Below are 24,436 nucleotides of genomic sequence, written 5' to 3'. Positions count from 1 at the left end.
CATTCGAGTCTATGTGTTTTGTGCATTTATTTTTGTTTCCTTGAATTAACATGGAGTCCATTTCAACTTTCACTTAGTCTCCTTCTTTCTCTTCCCCCACTTCTTTCTCTCTCTCTCTTTCTTTGTATGTGGAAGAATTGTAACTCTGTGTTCCATGATGTCTAAATACTCAAATTTAGAGTTGACAGCCATACAGCAAATTATTCAAGTTGCTGTCAAAAAAAAAAATCCCTGCGTTTTCTAGGATTAAAACTGTGAATAGAGTACTGGAAGAAAAAAAAGTCATAGACTCAAAAGTCATAGACTCAGATGCAAAATGACAACATTTAATGGGATGATAAGGAAATAAGACTTGACAAGAAACCATAGCCCACTGCAGACTGTTCACGATGTCAGATGGTTCATGATTTTTTTCCAGGTTTGATACAGAAGAATCGGTTTGTTACAAGAAATGCTTCTCCACCTGGGATTTAAAACATCGTTTAAACAATAAACACGTTTGTATGTATATATAAATAGATATTTAGATATAAAAACATGCATATATAGGCACATAGACATGTACATACATATACACACATATGTACAAATATATATGCCTAAATTTTTACTGACCTGTCAACTTACAAAACAAAAATGAGAGATTTATAAAAGGTACATATATAGCTGTGAATTCTTTAAAGCTATTTTTAAAGAAATTAATCTTAATGATTATCAGATTACTCATGCAGTACACAGCTACACAAGTCTAATGAAGTACCAGACACTTTTCTTTCTTCAACTATTGTCCTATCTTATTCAGGTTTTCATTTTCTTACTAGATGTGTTTTCAATGGTTTATGACGTAATAAAATTTCTTTACCTCTTCCAGTAATTGCTTTGTCTCACTCGGAAACTGAACTACTGTCGATGTTGTAAAAAGCTAGGGCATATTCTTCTGAAAAAATAAAGGGAACATGTATTTTTATTAAATAGATGATATAAGCACATTAGATCTAATCCTTCCAATAATTTTGAAATAGAGACAATTACTTTCCCATTTTATACATCCAGAAATATGCTAATAATATTTAAGACACTTGATGAAATATATTCTATTAGTAAATGATAGAGACAGAATTCAAACACTCCACAAACTTCACACAGCATTCAACAAGAAATAAATAGTACCAACTTTCCAGGGAACAGTTGTATGGTCTCTACAACATCTTAGTATATGTTTTAGAAATTAATCTATCAAATTTTTAAGTTAACATTTCAGAATATTCCCCACTCCTCTCTTTAAGTCAAAGTCCACAGAAGTAGCTTGGAACAGTCAGTCTTAGCATGAACAACAATGACAATAACAAAAAGACCTGGAAGCTTAGTGTGGCTTGTATTTCAAGTTCAAGTGGAGCCCTGTCAGGTTATATTGCAAGGATTCTGGTGTTGAAAAACTCTGGTAACTGGAAAATGGGTTGAGTCAGAAGACACATCATGGGATAAAGAAACCAGTATACAAAGTAATGCCATCTATTGTTTACTCTGTGAAGACGGAGGTTGATTTTGGAAAGTTTAGTAGCTCAGGGAATGTTAGATATAAATACCACATTCAATAACCTTAGGGCATGGCTGTTGCTTGCCTACCTTTTTTGTAATAATCGTAGACCATGACTGGGGCTGGCTGAATGTTGAACACAAGGTTGCTCTGCTCAACAGAAAAAGGGAAACTGTCTGCTCGACCAAAAACCTATCATGACACAAATTATAATTACATTGTAGCAGGTCTGAGAAAAGATCATCACTGAGAAAATTATCCGAAGAAGTTTATGATCTACATAATTAAATAGATCTAGGGTATGATTAACTTACATATTGGCAAAATAATGAGTTGTTAACCTTAAATCATATAAAATTTCAAGTTCCTTTGCTTACATTGAGGTGAGAGGAATTTAGCTGGAAGTCTTAGAGGAATGTAGGCATTTATGTGAGTGGTAACAATACACACAGAAAGGATGTCTCTAAAGCGCATGCCACAGTTTGGCGTTTCCTCAGTAAAATAAAAATAGAACTATCCTATGATCCAGCAATCCCATTTCTGGGTATGCATCCAAAGAAAATGAGATGAATATTTTGAAGAGACAGCTGCAGTCCCATGCTAATTCTTTCATTAATCACAATAGCCAACATAAGGAATCAACCTAAGTGTTCGAAACAGATGAATGGATAATGAAACTGAGGCATATACACATACAAATTATTCGGCCTTAAAAAAAGAAAGAATTTCTGCCATTTGTAACAACACTGAAGAACTTGGAGGACATTATGTGGAATGAAACAAACCAGAAACACACAAAAAACATTGCAGGATCTCACCTGTAAGTTAAATCTAAAGTTGAGTTCATAGATGCAGAGAGTAGAATGGCAGTTATCAGGGATGGGAAAATGGGGAGATGCTGGTCAAAGGATAGAAAGCTTCAGCTGTGCAGGATGAATACATTCTACAAATCTCGGGTACAGCGGTGGCCTACAGTTAACAATGCTGTACTGTATATGTAATATTCCCTAAGGGAGTAGATCTTAAGTGCTTTGTCACAAAAAAAGAAGAGGTAACTGTGTGAAGAGAGGGATGTGTTAGTCAGCTAATTCACATATAGTCACGCTAGGTGATAACAATCAGCTCACTATATATATCAAAACGTCACACCACATACCTTCAATACACAATTGTACTTTCAAAAAATTATGGCAAACTTTGTAAGAGTTTAGTCAAATTATAAAATAATTACATATCTACTCTGTGACCAGACTGTGTTTGATAGGGAGATGATGTTTCTAAAATGGAAAGCTATCTAGTCACATAGCCAGGGCATATATGAAATAGCCTTGGAACTAGCAAGGAGAAGATCATCAGTGGGATAAAACACTGGTAATCCTTAACGTCCCTTATTTTTTCCTTTTACAAATCCTATCATACATATCTATAAGAAAATGAAGCATCCAATTATCCTTGGAAGGAAAAAAGAAAAACTTTAAAGAAAAAAAATATTGCTAAACTTACATTTTCCAAGTAGAAAAGAACATGGTCATTCTTGACTTCAGTCTTCATCGCTTGGCCCTTGTTTTCAAGCTTTGAAGAAATTGTTAGGGAAGGATGGAGAATAGATATTAGAACAAATGACAGCGCCACTGCAGAACTGAATGTCCACTCTTTTCTACGTCACGTTCTGTTTTATGGAACATTCCTCGTTCTGTTTTATGGAACATTCCTTGGTGCCATGATGTTTTCATAAACACAGGTAGCAACTAAAGAAAAACATATGATGAACCATGGGAAATACTGACTGCTAATTGGTACAAATGAAGTACACCAGCTCTCCAGTGTTAGCGCAAAAATACAAAGGTGAATGTTGAAGAAGAATTCTATAGTTTTGTTTTGCTAAACTACGGCTAAACAAGTATTTATTTTATCTTTATACTCTATGTAGCTGTCTTTGTGCTGAAAGATTAGGCTTCTATTATTTACCTCTTCAATGGATGACATGGTTGGAGTAAATCCTGATAGCATTTTTACATCTATAACCACAATACTGGATTTATTGCGAATCCCAGTGTATCTGAAAATTTTAAGAAAACACTCGTTTAGATATCAATTTTAAAAAGTGACTTATCTTATAATGAGAGTGCCAGGTGGATAAATACTAATTGGCTAGAAATCTGGAGGACAGGTAAAAGCTGAAGAGAAAACATCGGAAGAAAGTCATTTTCAAGCATCTGTGAATAGGCACGACCAGAATGATAATGAAAGAGATGATACATAGCAACAGAAATTGGAGCAAATAATGAATTATCTGGACATGAAATCTTCCCCAAACCCTGCTTTTAAGCTTACCTGCAGTCTCAAAGTTTGAACTGATAAACAGAGCTTCTAAATCTTTTACATCTACTTAGGTTAGTGTTAGAGTTGCATAACACTTAGAGGACATCTTTGCTTAAAAGGTGGTAATATGAGCATAATTATAGAGTAGATATGTCCCCAGGAGAACTTCTAGCTCAGTTTCCTGCTTCTGGATAAGACTATTGGGGTGTGAAGTTAAGAGTTCCATAGTTCTTCAGGGCATGGTTGCTCACACCTGTAATCCCAGCACTTTTGGAGGCCAAGGTGGGTGGATCACTTGAGGGTCAGAGTTCAAGACCAGCCTGGCCAATATGGCAAAACTCTGACTCTACTAAAAATAGAAAAATCAGCCAGATGTGGTGGTGCACGCCTCTAATCCCAGCTACTCAGGAGGCTGAGCCATAAGAATCCCTTGAACCCAGGAGCTGGAAGTTGCAGTGAGCTGAGATTGTGCCACTGTGCCACTGTACTGCAGCCTGGGTGACAAAGTAAGACTCTGTCTCAAAAACAAAAACAAAAAAGAAAAAGAGTTCCCCAATTCATTGAGTTCTTAGCCCTGGAGCTCAAGCGATTTTTATTTAGAAATTCTAAAAAATATCTCCCAAACTAATTTTACTCAATGTTTTCCACATATTAACTAAGGCTAAAAGCCTTTAGCATCTATAAATCATGCTTGAATTCAAGAGGATCATTTTGTTTTTCTATTCTCAAAAGTAAAAATCTAAAATGTTACTCTTTACAGTTACAAAAGAAACATTTGTGGGCTTGCTACTATATGACCATGCATGCTTGTCTTGAGAAAGAAATATAGAATCTCTGTTTTTCAAAACTAGGAGTACTTCCATACAACAGAATAAAAAGTATCATTGAAACATCAGTGCAGTGAAAGCTTTCAAATCCTGCTCACATAGACTGCATGTTTTCTTGTCTCATTTTAGCTCTGATTTAGCTGAAGATGTACTAAATTGTGGTGTCCGGACAGAGGGCTAAAAAGTGACTGTGCTGTAGAATTGTCACCACCAACATGAGAACTCATCATATTACCATGATTTATATTTTGTTATTTCACTACTGTTTGAACTTTTAAAATATTTTACCATCTTGTTCACATGGGAGTTACTATCAAAATATGACACTTACTTGAGAGTCACTGTGAGGTCAAAAATAGTCGAAGAGTAGTTCTTTACTATTTCCAAGGAAAGAGAAAATCCAGATGCCTTCTTAGGTAGGAGAACATTGTACTTAAGGGTGGCCTAGAAAGGATAGCAAATTATAAGAAAACCCATCCTGTATTAAGAATTATACAGTCTGACTAGAGTCAGTAGTAATGTGATTTTACATTTTAAAATAACCAAGAGTATACTTCGATCATTGGTAACACAATGGATAAATGCTTGAGGTGATGCATACCCCACTTGCCCTGATGTGATTCTTACACATTGCATGCCTGTATCATGCACCCGGTAAATATTTACACCTACTATGTACCCACAAAAATTAAAAATTAAACATTTTTAAAAAGAAAGAACCTATTGTTTATTTCTATTACTAATGCAGTTTACATCTTTATCATCAGGGAATCAGGTTAAATTCTTTAGTTTTCAGAATAAAGTAATTTAATGAAGATAGAATACTTTCTAATAGCAATATTCCTCAAGAAACTTCTCTTAGACAGCTGAGTAGCTTTTCATAAAGTAACTTGCAATTTTGGCTATTGATCACGTAAATACACAAAATGGTCAAGTAACACTTCACGTAGAACTGAACAGACAGTCTGACTCTTTTACTGGCAAACACTCATCACCCTCTTAGGCAGATTTCTGTTACCTGGATAAATGTACAACCGTGTCCTTCCACATCTACTGTGTATTGTCCAGGTGCCTGTGTTACTTCTGAATGTTGGACCAGTAGGCGGTTATGACCGTTAACCTGGAAAATCTCACTGGATCCTTCACTGCTAAAGGTGACAATGTTTTGATTCTTAGAGAAGAGCCCCTCTTCCCCTCCTGGCTCTTAGGATCCCCATCGCAGGGCGGGGAGGCACCCACCGCGAGGCGGAGACTGAGAGCCAGTCCCTCACACCCCCGGCTCTTAGGACTGGCATCGCAAGCGGGGGAGGCACGCCACGCGAGGCGGGGACTTAGAGCCAGCCCCACTTCCCCCGGGGCTTAGGACCCCCATCGCGGTTCCTAAGATCCTTAGGACCCACCTGGAGGACTGTGGGTATGGGGTGTCCAAGAAGAAAGCTCAGATCTGCCCACGGCAGGTACCTTACTTGGGATTTACAATCGACAGGGGTCCGAAGGCAGCCCGGGAAAAGAAAGAAAGCAGGTCATTTGCAATCTACCGGAGCCAGCCCGTCTCCCCCACCTTGCTCTTAGGTCCCCCATCGCAGCGGGGGGAGGCACCCCTCGTGAGACGGGAACTGAGAGCCAGCCCCACTTCCCCCCTGGCTCCTGGGACCCCCATCGCAGTGGGGGGAGGCACTCCCCGAGAGGCGAGGACTGAGAGCCAGCCCCTCTTCCCTCCCTGGTTCTTAGGACCCCCATCGCAGGGGCAAAGACACCCGCAACGAGGCAGGGACTGATAGCCTGCCCCTCTTACCCCCCTGGCTCTTAGGACCCCCATCGCAGGAGTCGGAGGCACACCCAGGAGGCACCCCCAGCGAGGCGGGGACTGAGAGAGAGCTCCTCTTCCCCCCCAGGATCTTAGGACCCCCATCGCGGGGGGGGAGGCACTCCCGCCAGGCGAGGACTGAGAGCCAGCCCCTTTTCATCCCCTGGCTCTTAGGACCCCCATCGCAGGGCGGGGAGGCACCCTCCGCGAAGCGGGGACTGAGAGCCTGCCTCTCTTCCCCCCCAGGCTCTTCGGACCCCCATCGCAGGGGGGGGAGGCACCCCCTGCGAGGCGGGGACTGAGAGCCAGCCCCTCTTCCCCCCCTGGCTCTTAGGTACCCCATCGCCGGCGGGGGAAGCACCCCCCACAAGGCGGGGACTGAGAGTCAGCCCCTATCCTCCACCCGGCTCTTCGGACCCCCATCGCAGGCGGGTGAGGCACCCACCGTGAGGCGGGGACTCAGAGCCAGCCCCTCTACCCACCCCCGGCTCTTAGGAGCCCCATGGCAGGGTGGGAGGCCACACAGCGAGAAGAGGATTGAGAGCCAGCCCCTCTTCCCCCCTTGGCTCTTAGGAGCCACATCGCGGGTGGGGGAGGCACCCCCTGCAAGGCAGGGACTGAGAGCCAGCCTCTCTTCCTCCCGTGGCTCTTAGGACCCCCATCGCAGTGGGGGGAGGCACCCCCCGCGAGGCGGGGACTGAGACCAAGCCCCTTTCCCCCTCCTGGCTCTTAGGACACCCAACGCAGAGGGGGGAGGCACCCCCAGCGAGGCAGGAACTGAGAGCCAGACCCACTTCCCCCCGGCTCTTGGGATCCCCATCGCAGGGTGGGGAGGCACCCCACACGAGGCGGGGACTGAGAGCCAACCCCTCTTCCCCCCCTGGCTATTAGGACCCCCATCGCAGGGGGGAGAGGCACCCCCCGAGAGGCAGGGACGGAGAGCCTGCACCTCTTCCCCTCCGGGCTCTTAGGACCCCCATCGCAGGCGCTTCGCACCCCATGCGAGGCGGGTACTGAGAGCCAGCTCCTCTTCTCCCCCGTCTATTAGGACTGCCATCGCAGGGGGGGAGGTACCCCCCGCCAGGCAGGGACTGAGAGCCAGCCCCTCTTCACTTCTGGCTCTTAGGCCCCCATCGCAGAGGGGGGAGGCACCACATGCGAGGTGGGGACTGAGAGCCAGCCCCACTTCCCCCCTGGTTCTTGGGACCACCATCGCAGTGGGGGGAGGTACACCCCGCGAGGGGGGGATGGAGAGTCAGCCCCTCTTCCCCCAGTGGCCCTTGGGACCCCCATCGCAAGGGGAGGAGGCAGCCCCTGCGAGGCGGGGACTGAGAGGCAGCCCCTCTTCCCCCCCTGGCTCTTAGGTCACCCATCGGTGGGGGGAAGCACCCCCCACGAGGCGCGGACTGACAGCCAGCGCCTCTCCCCCACGGGCTATTAGGACCCCCATCGCAGGAAGGGGAGACACACCCCAGGAGGCCGGGACTGAGAGCCAGCCCCTCTCCCCCAGCTGGCTATTAGGACACCCATCGCAGGGGGTGAGGCACCCCCTACGAAGCGGGGACTGAGAAGCAGCCCCTCTTTGAACCTTGCTCTTAGGACCCCCATCGTAGGTGGTGGAGGCATCCCCCGCGGGTCGGGGACTGAGAACCAGCCCCTCTTCCCCCCCATGGCTCTTAGGACCCCCAATGCAGGCGCGTGGCACCCCCCGCGAGGCGGGGAGTGAGAGCCAGCACCTCTTCCCCCGCTGTGTCTTAGAACTGCCATCGCAGCGGGGGAGGCACTCCTCACGAGGCGGGGAATGAGAGCCAGCCCCTCCCACCCCCGGCTCTTAGGACCCCCATCGCAGTGGCGGGAGGCACCACCCGAGAGACGGGGACTAAGAGCCAGCCCCTCTTCCCCCGCTGTCCCTTAGGACCCCGATCGCAAGGGGGGGGAGGCACCCCCGAGAGGCGGGGATCGAGAGCCTGCCCCTATTCCCCCCCTTGGCTCTTAGGACCCACATGGCAGGGGGGGAGGCACCCCCCGCGAGTTGGGGACTGAGAGCCAGCCCCTCTTCCCTCCTGGCTCTTAGGACACGCATCGCAGGGGTGGGAGGCACTTCCAGCGAGGCAGGGACTGAGAGCCAGCCCCTCTTCCCCCTCTGGCTCTTAGGATCCCCATCGCAAGGGGGGAAGACACCGACCGCGAGTCGGGGACTGAGAGCCAGCCCCTCTTCCCCGCCAAGGCTCTTCGGACCCCCATCGCAGAGGGGGGAGGCACCTCCTGCGAGGCGGGGACTCAGAGCCAGCCCCTCTTCCCCCCCCAGGCTCTTGGGACCCCGATCGCAGGGGGGGAGGCACCCCCCGCGAGGCGGGGACTGAGAGCCAGCCCCTCTTCCCCCCCTGGCTCTTAGGTCCCCCATCCCGGGAGGGGTAAGCACCCCCCACGAGGCGCGGACTGACAGCCAGCGCCTCTCCCCCACGGGCTATTAGGACCCCCATCGCAGGAGGGGGAGACACACCCCAGGAGGCCGGGACTGAGAGCCAGCCCCTCTCCCCCCGCTGGCTATTAAGACACCCATCGCAGGGGGTGAGGCACCCCCTACGAGGCGGGGACTGAGAGCCAGCCCCTCTTTCAACCTGGCTCTTAGGACCCCCATCGCAGGGGGGGGAGGCATCCCCCGCGAGACGGGGACTGAGGGCCAGCCCCTCTTCCCCCCCATGGCTCTTAGGACCCCCAATGCAGGCGCGTGGCACCCCCCGCGAGGCGGGGACTGAGAGCCAGCACCTCTTCCCCCGCTGTGTCTTAGAACTGCCATCGCAGCGGGGGAGGCACTCCTCACGAGGCGGGGAATGAGAGCCAGCCCCTACCACCCCCGGCTCTTAGGACCCCCATCGCAGTGGGGGGAGGCACCACCCGAGAGACGGGGACTGACAGCCAGCCCCTCTTCCCCCCCTGGCCCTTGGGACCCGGATCGCAAGGGGGGGAGGCACCCCCCGAGAGGCGGGGATCGAGAGCCTGCCCCTATTCCCCCCTTGGCTCTTAGGACCCCCATCGAAGGGGGGGAGGCACCCCCCGCGAGTTCGGGACTGAGAGCCAGCCCCTCTCCTCCCCCCGGCTCTTCGGACCCCCATCGCAGGGGGGGAGGGAGGCACCCACCGCGAGGCGGGGACTCAGAGCCAGCCCCTCTACCCCCCGTGGCTCTTAGGAGCCCCCATCGCAGGGTGGGAGGCCACCCAGCGAGGCAAGGATTGAGAGACAGCCCCTCTTCCCCCCTTGGCTCTTAGGAGCCACATCGCAGGGTGGGGGAGGCACCCCCCGCGAGGCAGGGACTGAGGGCCAGCCTCTCTTCCTCCCGTGGCTCTTAGGACCCCCATCGCAGTGGGGGGAGGCACCCCCCGCGAGGCGGGGACTGAGAGCAAGCCCCTTTCCCCCCGCCCCGGCTCTTAGGACACCCAACGCAAAGGGGGGAGGCACCCCCTGCGAGGCAGGAACTGAGAGCCAGACCCACTTCCCCCTGGCTCTTGGGATCCCCATCGCAGCGGGGGGAGGCACCCCACACGAGGCGGGGACTGAGAGCCAGCCCCTCTTCCCCCCCCTGGCTCTAGGGACCCCCATCGCAGGGGGTGGAGGCACCCCACGCGATGCGGGGACTGAGAGACAGCCCCTCTCCCCGCCCCCCCCTTCGGACCCACATCGCAGTGGGGGGAGGCACCCCATGCGAGGCGGGGTCTGACAGCCAACCCCTCTTCCCCCTCTGGCTCTTACGACCCCCATCGCAAGGGGGGGTGGCACCCCCCGCGTGGCGGGGACTGAGAGCCAGCCCCTCTTCCCCCCCGGCTTAGGACCCCCATCGCGGATCCTAAGATCCTTAGGACCCACCTGGAGGACTGTGGGTATTAGATGCCCAAGAAAAAAGCTCAGATCTGCCAACCGCAGGTGCCTTACTTGGGATTTAATATCCGAAAGGGGTCCGAACGCAGCTCAGGATCAGAAGGAAAGCAGGTCATTTGCAATCTACCGGAGCCAGCCCCTCTTCCCCCGCTTGCTCTTAGGACCCCCATCACAGTGGGGGGATACACCCCCCGCGAGGCAGAGACTGACAGAAAGCCCCTCTTTCCCCCTGGCTCTTAGGACCCCCTATCGCAGGCGGGGGAGGCACCCCCCGTGAGGCGCGGACTGAGAGCCAGGCCCTCTTCCCCGCCTGGCTCTTGGGACCCCCATCGCAGGTGGGGGAGGCACACCTCGCGAGGCGGGGACTGAGAGCCAGCCCCTCTTCCGCCCCTGGCTTTTAGGACCCCCGTCGCAGGTGGGGGAGGCATCCCCCATGAGGCGGGGACTGAGAGCCAGCCCCTCTTCCCCTCCGGCTATTACCCCCATCGCGAATCCTAAGATCCTTAGGACCCACCTGGAGGACTGTGGGTATTAGGTGTCCAAGAAGAAAGCTCAGATCTGCCGACGGCAGGTACCTTACTAGGGATTTACTGTCCCACAGGAGTCCGAATGCAGCCCGGGATCACAAAGAAAGCAGGTCGTTTGCAATCTACCAGAGCCTAAGGGCAGAAGGCAAGTGAGAGAATTCTTAGGAGCTGTGGTGTTATGACGACAGTGGATCCCAAACTTTCCAGTATTAGCCAAGCCTTTGTATGAGGTCACAAAGGGGGTGGGGACCGGGAAGCTTTCCAATGGGGATCCCAACAACAGCAAGGTTTTCATGAGTTAAAGGAAAAACTTCTGGCAGCCCCAGCCCTGGGGCTACCCGATCTGACAAAACCTTTTCCACTGTATGCGTCAGAGAGAGAAAAGATGGCAGCTGGACTTTTAACCCAAACTGTGGGGCCCTGGCTGAGGCCAGAGGCCTACGTCTCTAAACAACTAGACAGGGTTTTTAAAGGATGGCCCCCCTGTTTGAGGGCCTTGGCAGCATCTACCCTGCTAGTACTAGAAGCAAATAAGCTGACTGTTGGGCAAAACCTGAACATAAAGGCCCCCCATGCTGTGGTGACTGAGAGCCAGCCCCTCTTCCCCCCCTGGCTCTTAGGATCCGCGGTGGACTCACAGCCTGTTTACCATATTGTGAGTAATATCATCTCCCCCTCTGGAGATTATGAACTGTTTCACAGACGGGTGGACACCCTTGGTGTACAGAGGGTGTACACCCGTCTGTATTGGGAGTAATATCATCCTCTTCCTCCCTGAATATTAAGAACAGTATCACAGGGGTGTTTCTACTCCCTGCGATATCGCGTGTCACATCCTCCTCTCCCACGTTGCAATTAGAAACAATATCAGTGGGGGCGTGTCCACCTTCTGTCATATTGAAAGTAATATCATTTTCTTCCCTCCAGGATCGTGGGAACAATATTCCAGGGGGGTGTACCCTTTCTGCCATATATGTAGTCACATCACCCACTCCGCCTTGGAATATTATTAAGGACCATCTAACACGAGGGTGTACACGTCCTGTGATATTACGAGTAATATCAACTTCTCGGTCTCTGAATATGAGGAAGAATATCACAGGGTGGGTGTACACCTCGTGCTCTATTATGCGGAGTCATATCTGTCTATTATGGGGAGTAATGTCATTCTCTCCCTTTCAGGATATTAATAACAATTTCACAGGCTGGGTGAACACAGCCAGCGATGCTGAAATTATTATCATCCTCTCCCCCTCTTCCCCTCCTGGCTCTCAGGACCCCCATCGCAGGGGGCTGAGGCACCCCTGCGAGGCAAGGACTGAGAGCCAGTCCCTCTTACCCCCCTGGCTCTTAGGACACCCATCGCAGGGGGGGAGGCACCCCCCGCGAGGCGGGGACTGAGAGCCAGCCCCTCTTCCCCCCCTGGCTCTTGGGACCCCCATAGCGGGGGGGGGAGGCACACCCCTCGAGGCGGGGACTGAGAGTCAGCCCCTCTACCCCCCCCGGCTCTTGGGAACCCCATCGAAGTGTGGGGAGGCACCGCCCATGAGGCGGGGACTGAGAGTCAGCCACTCTTCCCCCCCTGGCTCTTGGGACCCCCATCGCAGGGAGGGGAGGCACCCCTTGCGAGGCGGGGACTGAGAGCCAGCCACTCTTCCCCCCCGGCTCTTGGGATCCCCATCGCAGGGGGGGGAGGCACCCCCCGCGAGGCAGGGACTGAGAGCCAGCCCCTCTTCCCCCCCGGCTCTTAGGACCCCCATCGCAGTGGGGGAGGCATCCCCCGCGAGGTGGGGATTGAGAGCCAGCCCCTCTTCCTCCCCTGGGTCTTAGAACCCCCATCGCAGGGGGGGAGGCATCCCCCACCAGGCGGTGACTGAGAGCCAGCCCCTCTTCCCCACCTGGCTCTAGGAACCCACATCGCAGAGGGGGGAGGCACCCCCCGCGAGGCAGGGACTGAGAGCCAGCCCCTCTTCCCCCCCTGGCTCTTAGGACCCCCATCGCAGTGGGGGAGGCACCCCCCGCGAGGTGGGGATTGAGAGCCAGCCCCTCTTCCTCCCCTGGGTCTTAGAACCCCCATCGCAGGGGGGGAGGCATCCCCCACGAGGCTGTGACTGAGAGCCAGCCCCTCTTCCCCACCTGGCTCTTGGAACCCACATCGCAGAGGGGGAGGCACCTCCCGCGAGGCGGGGACTGAGAGCCAGCCCCTCTTCCCCCCCTGGCTATTACCCCCATCGCGGATCCTAAGACCCTTAGGACCCAAGTGGAGGACTGTGGGTATTAGGTGTCCAAGAAGAAAGCTCAGATCTGCCGACGGCAGGTACCTTACTTGGGATTTACTGTCCGACAGGGGTCCGAATGCAGCCCGGGATCACAAAGAAAGCAGGTCGTTTGCAATCTACCAGAGCCTAAGGGCAGAAGGCAGGTGAGAGAATTCTTAGGAGCTGTGGCGTTATGACGACAGTGGATCCCAAACTTTCCAGTATTAGCCAAGCCTTTGTATGAGGTCACAAAGGGGGCGGGGACCGGGAAGCTTTCCAATGGGGATCCCAACAGCAAGGTTTTCATGAGTTAAAGGAAAAACTTCTGGCAGCCCCAGCCCTGGGGCTACCCGATCTGACAAAACCTTTTCCACTGTATGCGTCAGAGAGAGAAAAGATGGCAGCTGGACTTTTAACCCAAACTGTGGGGCCCTGGCTGAGGCCAGAGGCCTACGTCTCTAAACAACTAGACAGGGTTTTTAAAGGATGGCCCCCCTGTTTGAGGGCCTTGGCAGCAACTTCCCTGCTAGTACTAGAAGCAAATAAGCTGACTGTTGGGCAAAACCTGAACATAAAGGCCCCCCATGCTGTGGTGACTGAGAGCCAGCCCCTCTTCCCCCCCGGCTCTTAGGATCCGCGGTGGACTCACAGCCTGTTTACCATATTGTGAGTAATATCATCTCCCCCTCTGGAGATTATGAACTGTTTCACAGACGGGTGGACACCCTTGGTGTACAGAGGGTGTACACCCGTCTGTATTGGAGTAATATCATCCTCTTCCTCCCTGAATATTAAGAACAGTATCACAGGGGTGTTTCTACTCCCTGCGATATCGCGTGTCACATCCTCCTCTCCCATGTTGCAATTAGAAACAATATCAGTGGGGGCGTGTCCACCTTCTGTCATATTGAAAGTAATATCATTTTCTTCCCTCCAGGATCGTGGGAACAATATCCCAGGGGGGTGTACCCTTTCTGCCATATATGTAGTCACATCACCCACTCTGCCTTGGAATATTATTAAGGACCATCTAACGAGGGTGTATACGTCCTGTGATATTACGAGTAATATCAACTTCTCGGTCTCTGAATATGAGGAAGAATATCACAGGGTGGGTGTACACCTTGTGCTCTATTATGCGGAGTCATATCTGTCTATTATGGGGAGTAATATCATTGTCTCCCTTTCAGGATATTAATAACAATTTCACAGGCTGGGTGAACACAGCCGGCGATGCTGAAATTATCATCATCCTCTCCCCCTCTTCCCCTCCTGGCTCTCAGTCCCCGCCTCACGGGTTATGTAGCGGGTTATGGCAAGAAGACAAACTGCAGTCTCCTGCACAGAACAGCACAAACAATGATCCAAGCTCAGTTACAACACAATATTGGTCATCATTTGACCATGGACTTCATATCAACCCTTAGAAATGTTCCTAAAATAGGTCAGCAAAACACCAAGAAGCAATATCCTGATGGGAAAATATCCTTGCTTGTGCAAATTGTTTCCACTTAAATTAATTTTTTTCAACAAATGTTAATTATATTTTTACTTTCTAAAAGTTTTTAATAAAATATAGCCTCCTTGGTTAAAAATGGCGTCAAACCTTTTCTAAAAGTTAAGGCATTACATAATTCAGTGGCCCCTGTGGCTGCCATGGATAATTCTTTTTTTTCTGTTCATCTTCAAAGAAGGGAATTCAGAATCAGGAAAAGATCTTTGGAAATTCATTAGCATATGGTTTTACTCCGAAACTAAGACCAAACACAAAGAGAAATGAAGATTTTTCTCATGGAGGTAAAACTGCTTTTTTGCATTTTCAATTTGTTTCCAAGTAAGGAAAAACATGTCATTGTTTCTCATACCCCCCATTTCTCCTGTTTGCCTTCTTTTCATTTGCTTTTCCCAGTGTATAGCCCACAGAACTAGAGCGAAAGCTTTCTTTTTGGCCCGTATATAATTTGAACAGAGTATCATCAGATGTCTAATGTACCACCAAGAGTGGTGCTTACGACAAAAATGTCCTCTAGACTTATTCTATGTTTGCTGTGTGAATGAAGATACAAATGGTCATAAATTCTGGAACAGGAGACTTCATTTCATTCATTTCTATTTAGAGGCTTCCTAGTAGAGTGCCTGATACACAATAACTGGCCAATAAATAATTGTTGAGGAAATAAAATAAGATTAATAAGATAATAAGAATCTTATTACCAAAGATTCTTCTTCTCAGAAAGGGTTTGTTGTGATAGCTGTACTATTAATATCTCACTCGTCATAGAGTTACAGCTTCTGCATTAAACATATTGCTATTAATATCAGGCCTACATTAATCACCTGGTTGGAAGAAAAGCCTCCATGGGAATTCATCCGTTGGGCAAGCCACTGCACAATCTTACTAGCATAGGTGAGGTCAGGAATTTTCCGGGAAATGACAGCCAACAGCACGTAGCAACTCTTCTCAGTCTGAGCAGAAGGTGCCCAGGGAATAAAGGATGGAAATTCTTCTGTCTTGGGTTTCCTTTCTCTTTCCCAGTAGATGACATTATCTGAGAAAAAGGAAGAATTTTCACATAGTCTGTATAAAAGTCATGGGTTACACATAAAGAAGGATGAAAATTCCATTCCCGACCTCTGTTTGTGCTGAATTGTTCCCCTAAAATTATATGTTGAAGCCCTAACACCAAGTACCTCAAAATGTGGCTGTATTTGGAGATAAGACTTTTTAAAGAGGTGATTAAGTTAAAATGAAGCTTATGGGCCACAATCCAATCTGACTGGTGACCTTATGAGAAGAAAAATTTTGGACACACAAAAGGGAGAGCAGGGCTGTGCACACACAAAAGATCTTGTGAAGACAAAGGAAGAATGTGGTCATCTGCAGGTGAAGAAACCACACTTTCAACACCTTGAACTTAGACTTCTAGCCTCCAGAAGCATGAGAAAATAAACTTCTGTTGCTGCAGTCATCCAGTATGTGGTATTTTATGACAGCTATAGCAAACTACTACAGCCTTAAATAGCAAATTTCTAAGTAGCAGGTGATTAAGCTTCCCCAGCAGTTTTGATAGCCTATGGCTTGGTCACCAGGCTTGATTCCCCTGCCATCACTCATTTGAGAGGAAGCTAGCATAAAGCAAAAGAGGAAAGTCTAGAATATGTAGCGTTCTTGAAAGGTATAAAGGCCACTGATAAATTCCATAAGAGAAACAGAAACATACTGGTCAAGAGGGAGCTGCTATGTGACTGCTTAGAACGCTTCCTCACTGTGCTCCAAGATCACCTCCATTAGCAACAATGAATAATAACGCTTACTTAGTTTTGGGGCAGATTGATCCAGGGTTTGGAGTAAAGATTCCACTTGCTTCTCTTTTCCAGCTAAGGCAAAAGCGTAAGCTAGAATTGCATGATTGTAGCCATTAGTGACACCACTGTCCAATGCCGCTTCAAGGCAAAAGAGTGCGTTTTGTAGAGCAGGAAACTGTTGGTCAGGAAGAAGAATCATATATTGCAAACTGATACCCGAACATTCCATGAACTTGTTGAACATTTAAACTAATCATTGTTTATAATATATATAATATATCCTCAAAGTATATTTTACATACAAATCCATTTATATACACACATATATTTTATCCTTCAAAAATATCATTAAAATAAATTTATAATGTCATTATTAGTACCTAAGCAATAATTTTTTTTTGAGATAGGGTCTCGCCCTGTTACCCAGGCTGGAGTGCAGTGGCATGATCTCAGCTCACTGCAACCTCCACCTCCCAGGTTCAAGCGATTCTCCTGCCTCCATCTTCCGAGTAGCTGGGATCACAGGCATGCACCACCAAGCCCAGCTAATTTTTGTATTTTTAGTAGAGATAGGGTTTCACCATGTTGGCCAGGCTGGTCTTGAACTCCTGACCTCAGGTAATCCACCCACCTCAGCCTCCCAAAGTGCTTGGATTATAAGCATGAACCACCATGCCAGGCCCAATGAAATTTAGTAAGAAAATGGCAGTTTTTATATTTGATCAGTGATATTTTAGTTATGAATGTCTTCTATGCGGCAAAGCATCCAAATTTATCATACGCCTAAGAGTTTTTTTTTTTCTAATGCCTAAAATAGAGGCTTACATTTCTGAAGATAATTTTCAGGGTATACTAATGACCCGGACAATTCCTAGCATCTTAGTTCAGGAATAGATTTTGGAAATCTAATCTATGGATTGGGAGGTGGCTAGGGTGAGCCACACTTAAGTTGAAAATGTTTACTCACTTATTGTTTAGAGAGAAACAGAATACTAGGCTACGGCTTTACTTAGAACAGTGGTTCTTAATCTGAAATTCATGGCTGAACTTCAGGAGAGATGTGAATGCCTGCAATTGTGTGAATAACTCTTTTCTGTGTGCATATGTGTATTCTCCCTAGGGAGAAACCCAATCCTGTTTTTCAAAGCTGTCTATGAATGAAAAACAGTTTGAACAGCATGAATTTAAAGGGTGGTAATAAACTAAATGTTATCTCGGGGTTTCATCCAGTCTTAGAATCTCAAGTGACTCTGACTCTACAGTCTATTGAATGTGCATTCAGCTGCCTGAAATCAGAAATGACGGGAATCCATACAGTGAAATTGAGCCCAGCTTCAAAGAACATCCCAACAACATATGCAGTGAGTGAAATGTCCTCTTTATCTCCACCCTGAAAACAAAGGAACAAGGAGTCATTCAGGACAGCAGAGCACAAAATAGCAAGTATTCTTTTGAAGTAAAACCAGGTATGAAAAAAATACTGGAACAAATACCATTATTCATAAAAACACCCGAACATGTGTAGTTTTTAAATTAGATGGTTAATAATCATACTATCTAAGCAAGAATTCATTCAGACTCTATGCAATAATTAAATCGTAATTATTAAGTTGTTATAACAATTAATTTCAATCGTATTTATGTGGCCTGGTGTTAAGCATGCATTCTAAGGAATTCACCGGACTCTATTTGTCTCCGCTTGGTATAAATCTGAAAAAAGCCAACAAAGAATTTCTAATGAGGTGAAGCAGAAAGTTGCCGTGAAGATTCCTGGAAATTCCTGGAAAAGCACCCTAGGAGATCACTAGAATCAAGTCTCAGATTCTTACAGTGTAAAATGAGAAACTCATTTATAAATCATGTGGTTTGCAAACTGACTGTGCATAAAAGTCCCCTGGGGTATTTAAATCAACCAGTGTCTACACAGAGATTCTGGTTCAAAAAACTTGGGAATACGACAGCGAAATGCATTTTAATGGGTGCTCTAGTGACTCTGATGCAAATAGCATTCAGAATGGCATCTGGGATCTACTGATCTTGTAGAAGCTTCCCATTTTATCTATTTAAGCAAAGGACAACTCCTGTCTTCTTCAGAAAAGAAATACTTCTGAGAAACCAAGTGTTTAAGATGGAAATAACAGCATATGGTAGACACTAACATGAGGTACGAGGACTGTCAGTACATCTAAATTACAGCAAGTGGGATCACCATTCCTCTGCAGTGTAAGCTTTGATTTTTCCCTTGCATTTTTCTTTCTCTCAACTCAAAACACACACAGACACCCACCCACACAGATATTTAATTATAGAGAAAATACTAGGTAAGATCAGACAAACTGTAGCAGTAATCAGCAATGATTCACCAGTAATGAATCCAATAAGAAGAAAGATGTGAAGATGTTTTAGAAGAGAACGTGGGAAAGTTTTGGATTTTTCTATGAAGGAGTAAGAGCTCTTCTCCATCAGGGTCCTCCTGTTGTAAGGAATAAGTTTGGAATACATTAAAAATACCACAAAGCAATTTGAATACAATTTGCATGCAAATTAAATATCAGAGTGTCTGTTTTCATTCATATTTTGGTGTGGATTAGATATGCATTCTGGGTTTCAAGAACAGGAGTGATGATTAGGAGGAAGGATGCTGAAGAAAAGCTCAGGGTATTTCAGGGGCCATCAGAGCATGCTAAAATGCCATGATAGGAGATTTTGAGCAACCACAGGGAAAAAAAGGAGGGGAAAGGAGATAGAAGATGGGCTGGAGATGGACAGGTATCTGCAAAGAAAGGAAGTTGGAAGGGAGGGATTTACGTAAATATGGACGGGAAAAGGGTTGGATTTTGCCAAGGATATACTTCACCTCATTTGTACTTTGGCCCCGGGGCAAGCTTGGCCTTTGAATTTTTCCTTGAGAGGGTCTTAGAAAAACTTGCTTCATTGAAACAATAGGAATTACTAGATATTCTCCCCAGAACTTTCTTGCCATTCATGGACAGGAATAAACTTTCCTTCCTCATACACTCACAGCCCCCTCCCTTTATACATCGACTGTCTCCAAATTTATGAAAGTTTCTTTTCTAGGTTCCCTTTCTCTCCCCTCCCTTCTATTTCTAGTTTAATTTCTGAAGAGGACTGACTCGGGAAGGACTAGAGACTGAATAAGGCAGACAAGAGACTCAGAAGGAGTCACATCCAGGCTGTAGTTAAACATGCACGAAGCAGGAATGGTGCTGCTGACCAACCCACCACAGGCCCAGGACTGCAGTGCCTCAGAAGGTTTCATATGCACAGGAAGAATATTCATATTCCAGATCAGGAAAGCCAGAGGCAGGGCAAGGCAGGCAATGCCCAGGAACAAGGAAAGCCTGGTGCTTCTCCTCTCTCACCTCCCAGGCGTGGTTGAAAAGCTGGCCATCATTCTTAAAGCAGCCGCTTGTTTTCTGTTGGCTTGAAAGCCAGATTAAGGTCTGTTTTTGAACATTTTCATCAATGAATACATATTTTTTCATTCTCTCCAATGTCTTAAAAGTAAGAGCACTGAGCCTGTAATACAAATCACCAAAGCAAAAGTTAGATAAAGAGGAAGTGACAATGTCAGCAATTCCACAGGTTCATCACCATTGTTCCCTTTGAGTAAAGGATACATTCAACTCATCTACTGTAAACCATCTTTATTGTTAGTGGCCCTTTCCTTTGGGTCAGGAAAATATTATGACTAGCAATAAGTGGAAATTAGAGTAGGTAATTTTCAGCATGTTTGCACCCAAAGGTCCTGTTGTATATAGCCCATTAGATTATCTGCACATGGAGAGAGAAATGATGTAATTAGGTATTTTGGGTCCTTCTAATTTCACTTTCCCGAATCTATATGGGACTCTGAGAAGCACAGAGTAAGACGTGCCCTCTTCGGTGGAGTTAACCAGCAGTGCATGTATAGGGGCTGTCATGAAAGGATCAGACTGCTAAGCAAATCGTCATGAGACTGAAGGAACATTGTTGCATTAGAATTGGAATCACTAAATCTTTAGTTTTATCTATTTCTCTTCTGTAAATTGACTTTGAAACCCACTTTGCTTCTAAATCCCCACTGAACTCTATCCTCCTTCACCTCCTTGCAAGCCCTCCTCAGGTAATTCCTATATTATATAAAATAAAATTTTTATGTCTCACCATATGCTTCCTTTCTGACTCTGATGCCAAAACACACTATAGGAACCATCAGAGTTTTTGAAAGATAATTGCCTTTGATAACCTAAAATAGAACATTGTAGGAAATTATTTTTTAACCTAAGAAAGTTAGAAGAGAAAGAATAGTGCAGTGCAAGCCCTAGGTATTGGTGTTAGACACAAATCTCTAGGATGATCATTTCCATTTGAACTTCTGAAACTCAGGTTCTGTATTCATAAGGGAGAAAAAATAACTCTTACTTTATAGGATTTTGATCACAAGATAATACACATGGATATGTCTGGCTCAGTAATTGCCTCGTCATTGGTACCTACTAACTATTCAGTATATTTCCTCTAAGGTCATTTTATTTCAGTGTTATCTTTCTGAGAAGAAAAACCAAAGAAGATTATTTTATGCTCCTGGACTTTTCCTTAACCTCACATTTCACAACATTGGCCCTCTTTCTGTATACAAAGCCAATCACTTCACTGCAACAGACCACAGCTGAGCAAACAAATACAGACGTTGATAGATGAACCACTGACAACTCCTAACAAAAACAATAATAACAACAATAAACAAGGTAGCTTGCAAAATACCAGGCATTAAAAAAAATTAAGTGCATAGCTTGAAAACTTTGCAGCTGTAAATTATGAAGCTAGCTGACCACACAGATTTTGAAGTCAGACGGAAAACAGCGCTAGGACTGAGAGTTCCTCGGTTCAGGTTCACTTTTATTTCACCAGACTACTGCATAAAAACAGCTTATGACATCTTGGTATGAGTAACAACTGCTTTCAACAATTATGGGCAGAAATTACTTAAATCTTCTCACCATTAGATAAGAGAAAGAAAGCCTTAGATTGAACTTCCTCTGTCAGTTGCTCAGTAGATTTCAGATAGTCCAGAACATAAGTATCAGATGCTAGTAGGGCAGCATTCTGCTCTCCACTTCCATAGGGCATTTGGAGAACAACCAGATTCTGCATGGCAAGTCCTAGAATATCCCCTAAAAACAGGAAAAGCAGAAAGCTGTATTGTTTATAGTTGCCATCTCAGCATTAATAACTACAGACAAAAGAGGCATAGTGGAATAGGTAACATTTAAAATTAAGTCTAAATGGTGGAAACAAAGAAAGTTTTATGAAGCAATTTGAAAGAGGAGACAGCCATGAAGGGTGAAGTTCAACTGCTATGAAAAATATTTCTGAAAGTCTCATTACCAGAGAGAGGAGGAAGTTAGGAGAATGCATTTGTTTGCTTGTTTGCTAGTTTTTTTTTTTAATCAATCAATCCTATGAATTACAAAGTGTAATCCATCCCTTCCAAGAGATGTTCATGTTAATAACAGACAAAGAAGTTTGCCTTTTGTATCAACAACAAACATTTCTCCTTTTATTGAGAAAACTCCCAACATCATTAACAGGCAACGTTAATTCGATTCTCCAAGAGGTGAATTTCATATTTCAGATTAATAATTATAAAGAACCTCTTGCTTTCTGAACACTAGTTACCATCTACCCAAGCTAAGGTTTCCTGGGAATACAGGTCCGGAAACGTACTGTAATCCCTTTAGATCCCATCAGGAAACATAGAGGATGATCTGAACAATAATTCCCTCCAATTGATAGCTTAGGAAAATCTCTCTATTCTGTTATTTTAAGGATTTTTAAAGACCACCTCAACCAAGATTTTCAAATCATAGTGAAACACAAAATTTAATCAACTTACCCACAACAGTGAAAAAGCCTCTGGCTGACCCTTCTACTACATCGTTTGGCAAGTCCAAAACTCCCTGCTTGGAGGCTTTGGCACCTAGAATGAAAACACTGATTTAAAAAATGTGATGGCTTCTTTATATCAGCAGATTTGGGGGATAAACATATTGGAAATAAGATTCCATTACTTATTTTTATTTTACAAGTTGTTTATTAGAGGAGATGAATTTGGAGTTTTGACCCAGTTTAGGATAATAGTACATTCAGAAAATGGCATATAAATCTGTGTGTTAGATTGTGGCCCCCGTTCTTCACTGGTTTAGTGCCTGAACTATTTATGTATGAAAAAATGTAAAAACTACACAGACTGTAACACATAAAACAACACACACAAAAGGTAAAGCTTGAGGACTCTGATGAAGGAGTATAATCAGATCACCATCAACCAGCTAAATTAATACCCCTCATGGCCATAAAACCGGAGACTGAGGGGCAGGGGCAGTGATGTATCTATGGGTTATTTTCTCCTAAGAGCACAAAAGCCAAGATTATATTATGTGCTATTGGACCTCAATCCTAATATCTCATTGTCCAATATTGTGTGACAACCATATCATAAGAGGAGCTAAGAATACACATGATGGAAAAAAAAAAAAAAATAGGAGCAGACCAGCCTCAGAAAGTGAACTAAAAACCACCTCCTGAATATTCTTTTTGATGGCTAAAATCATACCATAAAGATAAAGCATGAAACACAAGAATCCTCCATGAGTTATTTAAAGTGAAATCACAGGGCACATGGACTCATGTGGAAGGAGAGGACATGAACTGATTCTTTTGGTGAATTTTATTTAGGACTAATTTGACTCCCTAAAAGATCCTCTTACCTTCTGTACAGATAAGGAAACTCTGGGTCCTTTCCTTTTCAATACCTTCAGGCTGTCAAAGAATAACACAAACAAGCACAGAAGAATGAGTCTAGATCCTCTGTCCATGAAGGAAAAGTGATTAAGCACCAGCTCACTTAAGCATGGCTGGTGCAAGTTTATCCCTGAGAGAAGATCCAACTCATGGTCCCCTTTTGTTCATATCTGGAAGGCACGGGACATCACCGGCACCCATTTTAGCCTCTGCGTTCTGTAGCTTGGACAGGCATTATCTTGATGTTACTGTGGGACACTCTCAGCTCCTCTGATCCTGTATAGCATCTCCAGTAAACAACTAAAAGTGCTTTGTGGAGCAGGGATGTGCCAAGAGGCAAATCAAGAGTGTTCCTCTGACAAGCGCTGATTCTTGTTGAGGATGACGGGAACTGCACGGGAGTGTAGGACAAGTAGATTTGTCTCTTCAATTTGAGAATCGGAAAAAGAGAAGGAAGAGAAATAGGTGTACAGGAAACATCTTGACTCAGAAACAAACAAAAAATTGTCAAGTCTGTTTCAAATGTTAAGTTTTACTATCCTGGGTGAGGTATTAATTAAAGAAAGGATGAACTTTATGCTGTTTTAATTCATTTAAAATGGCATGTCTTGTGTCAAAAGTAAATGTTGCCAACTAATTAAGTCTCTTCAATGAGAAGATCTTTTAATACAGAACCTCTTAGATGTCTGTTTCTTTTCAGGAAAAGCTTGAGTGTTTGCATATCCATACCTCTACTAAGAAGCTTTGGACCACAGTGTCTTTCCAGTTTAGCTTTTGCTGCTCCATTCCTTCATTTGGGCCAGCACTGCTTTGTTTGGACTCAGCAACTACAGTGATATTCACTTTACCTGGAAGACATTCCCAAATATAAATTAAATTCATCATTGGTCCCTTCTGTAATGAGAAATGACTAGAGTCTGTGAACCATGTCTTGAATTGGATTAACCAAATTCTATCATTAAGTTAATGCTTAGAACAAAATAACTTATTTCTTCTCCTTCCTAGGTATAATGTGGCATCTTCCATTTCACCTGTTCCATGATTTTCATCATTCCTTACATTAAATGATAAATTTACTTAATTAAAACTTAAGAAATTTTAGGAAAAGTAACATTTTACAAAGTTGTCTGAGTCAATTTCTTGATATTGATTGTTTATAAAGGTTACTT

The 24,436-nt window shown here is 46.0% G+C and overlaps 1 protein-coding gene across 1 annotated transcript in view; it reads right to left on the bottom strand.

Moving 5' to 3' along the window:
• Positions 1 to 305: 305 nt before the first annotated feature.
• LOC100983219 (ovostatin homolog 2) overlaps positions 306 to 24,436 on the bottom strand; it is a 62,844-nt gene continuing 38,713 nt past the window's right edge. The window contains 17 exon segments of the mRNA XM_063592959.1: positions 306 to 463; positions 863 to 937; positions 1,627 to 1,729; positions 3,041 to 3,109; positions 3,506 to 3,596; positions 5,018 to 5,130; positions 5,705 to 5,874; positions 14,450 to 14,492; positions 15,492 to 15,703; positions 16,470 to 16,635; positions 17,776 to 17,850; positions 19,844 to 20,000; positions 20,628 to 20,709; positions 21,464 to 21,637; positions 22,360 to 22,443; positions 23,234 to 23,285; positions 23,997 to 24,115. Of these exon segments, the coding sequence (XP_063449029.1) occupies positions 885 to 937; positions 1,627 to 1,729; positions 3,041 to 3,109; positions 3,506 to 3,596; positions 5,018 to 5,130; positions 5,705 to 5,874; positions 14,450 to 14,492; positions 15,492 to 15,703; positions 16,470 to 16,635; positions 17,776 to 17,850; positions 19,844 to 20,000; positions 20,628 to 20,709; positions 21,464 to 21,637; positions 22,360 to 22,443; positions 23,234 to 23,285; positions 23,997 to 24,115 (1,763 nt within the window). The 3' untranslated portion in view covers positions 306 to 463; positions 863 to 884.

Source organism: Pan paniscus, chromosome 10 (assembly GCF_029289425.2).
Source record: "Pan paniscus chromosome 10, NHGRI_mPanPan1-v2.0_pri, whole genome shotgun sequence".
In the NCBI taxonomy this organism is placed as follows: domain Eukaryota; kingdom Metazoa; phylum Chordata; class Mammalia; order Primates; family Hominidae; genus Pan; species Pan paniscus.
This window is presented reverse-complemented; position numbering and strand designations above follow the sequence as displayed.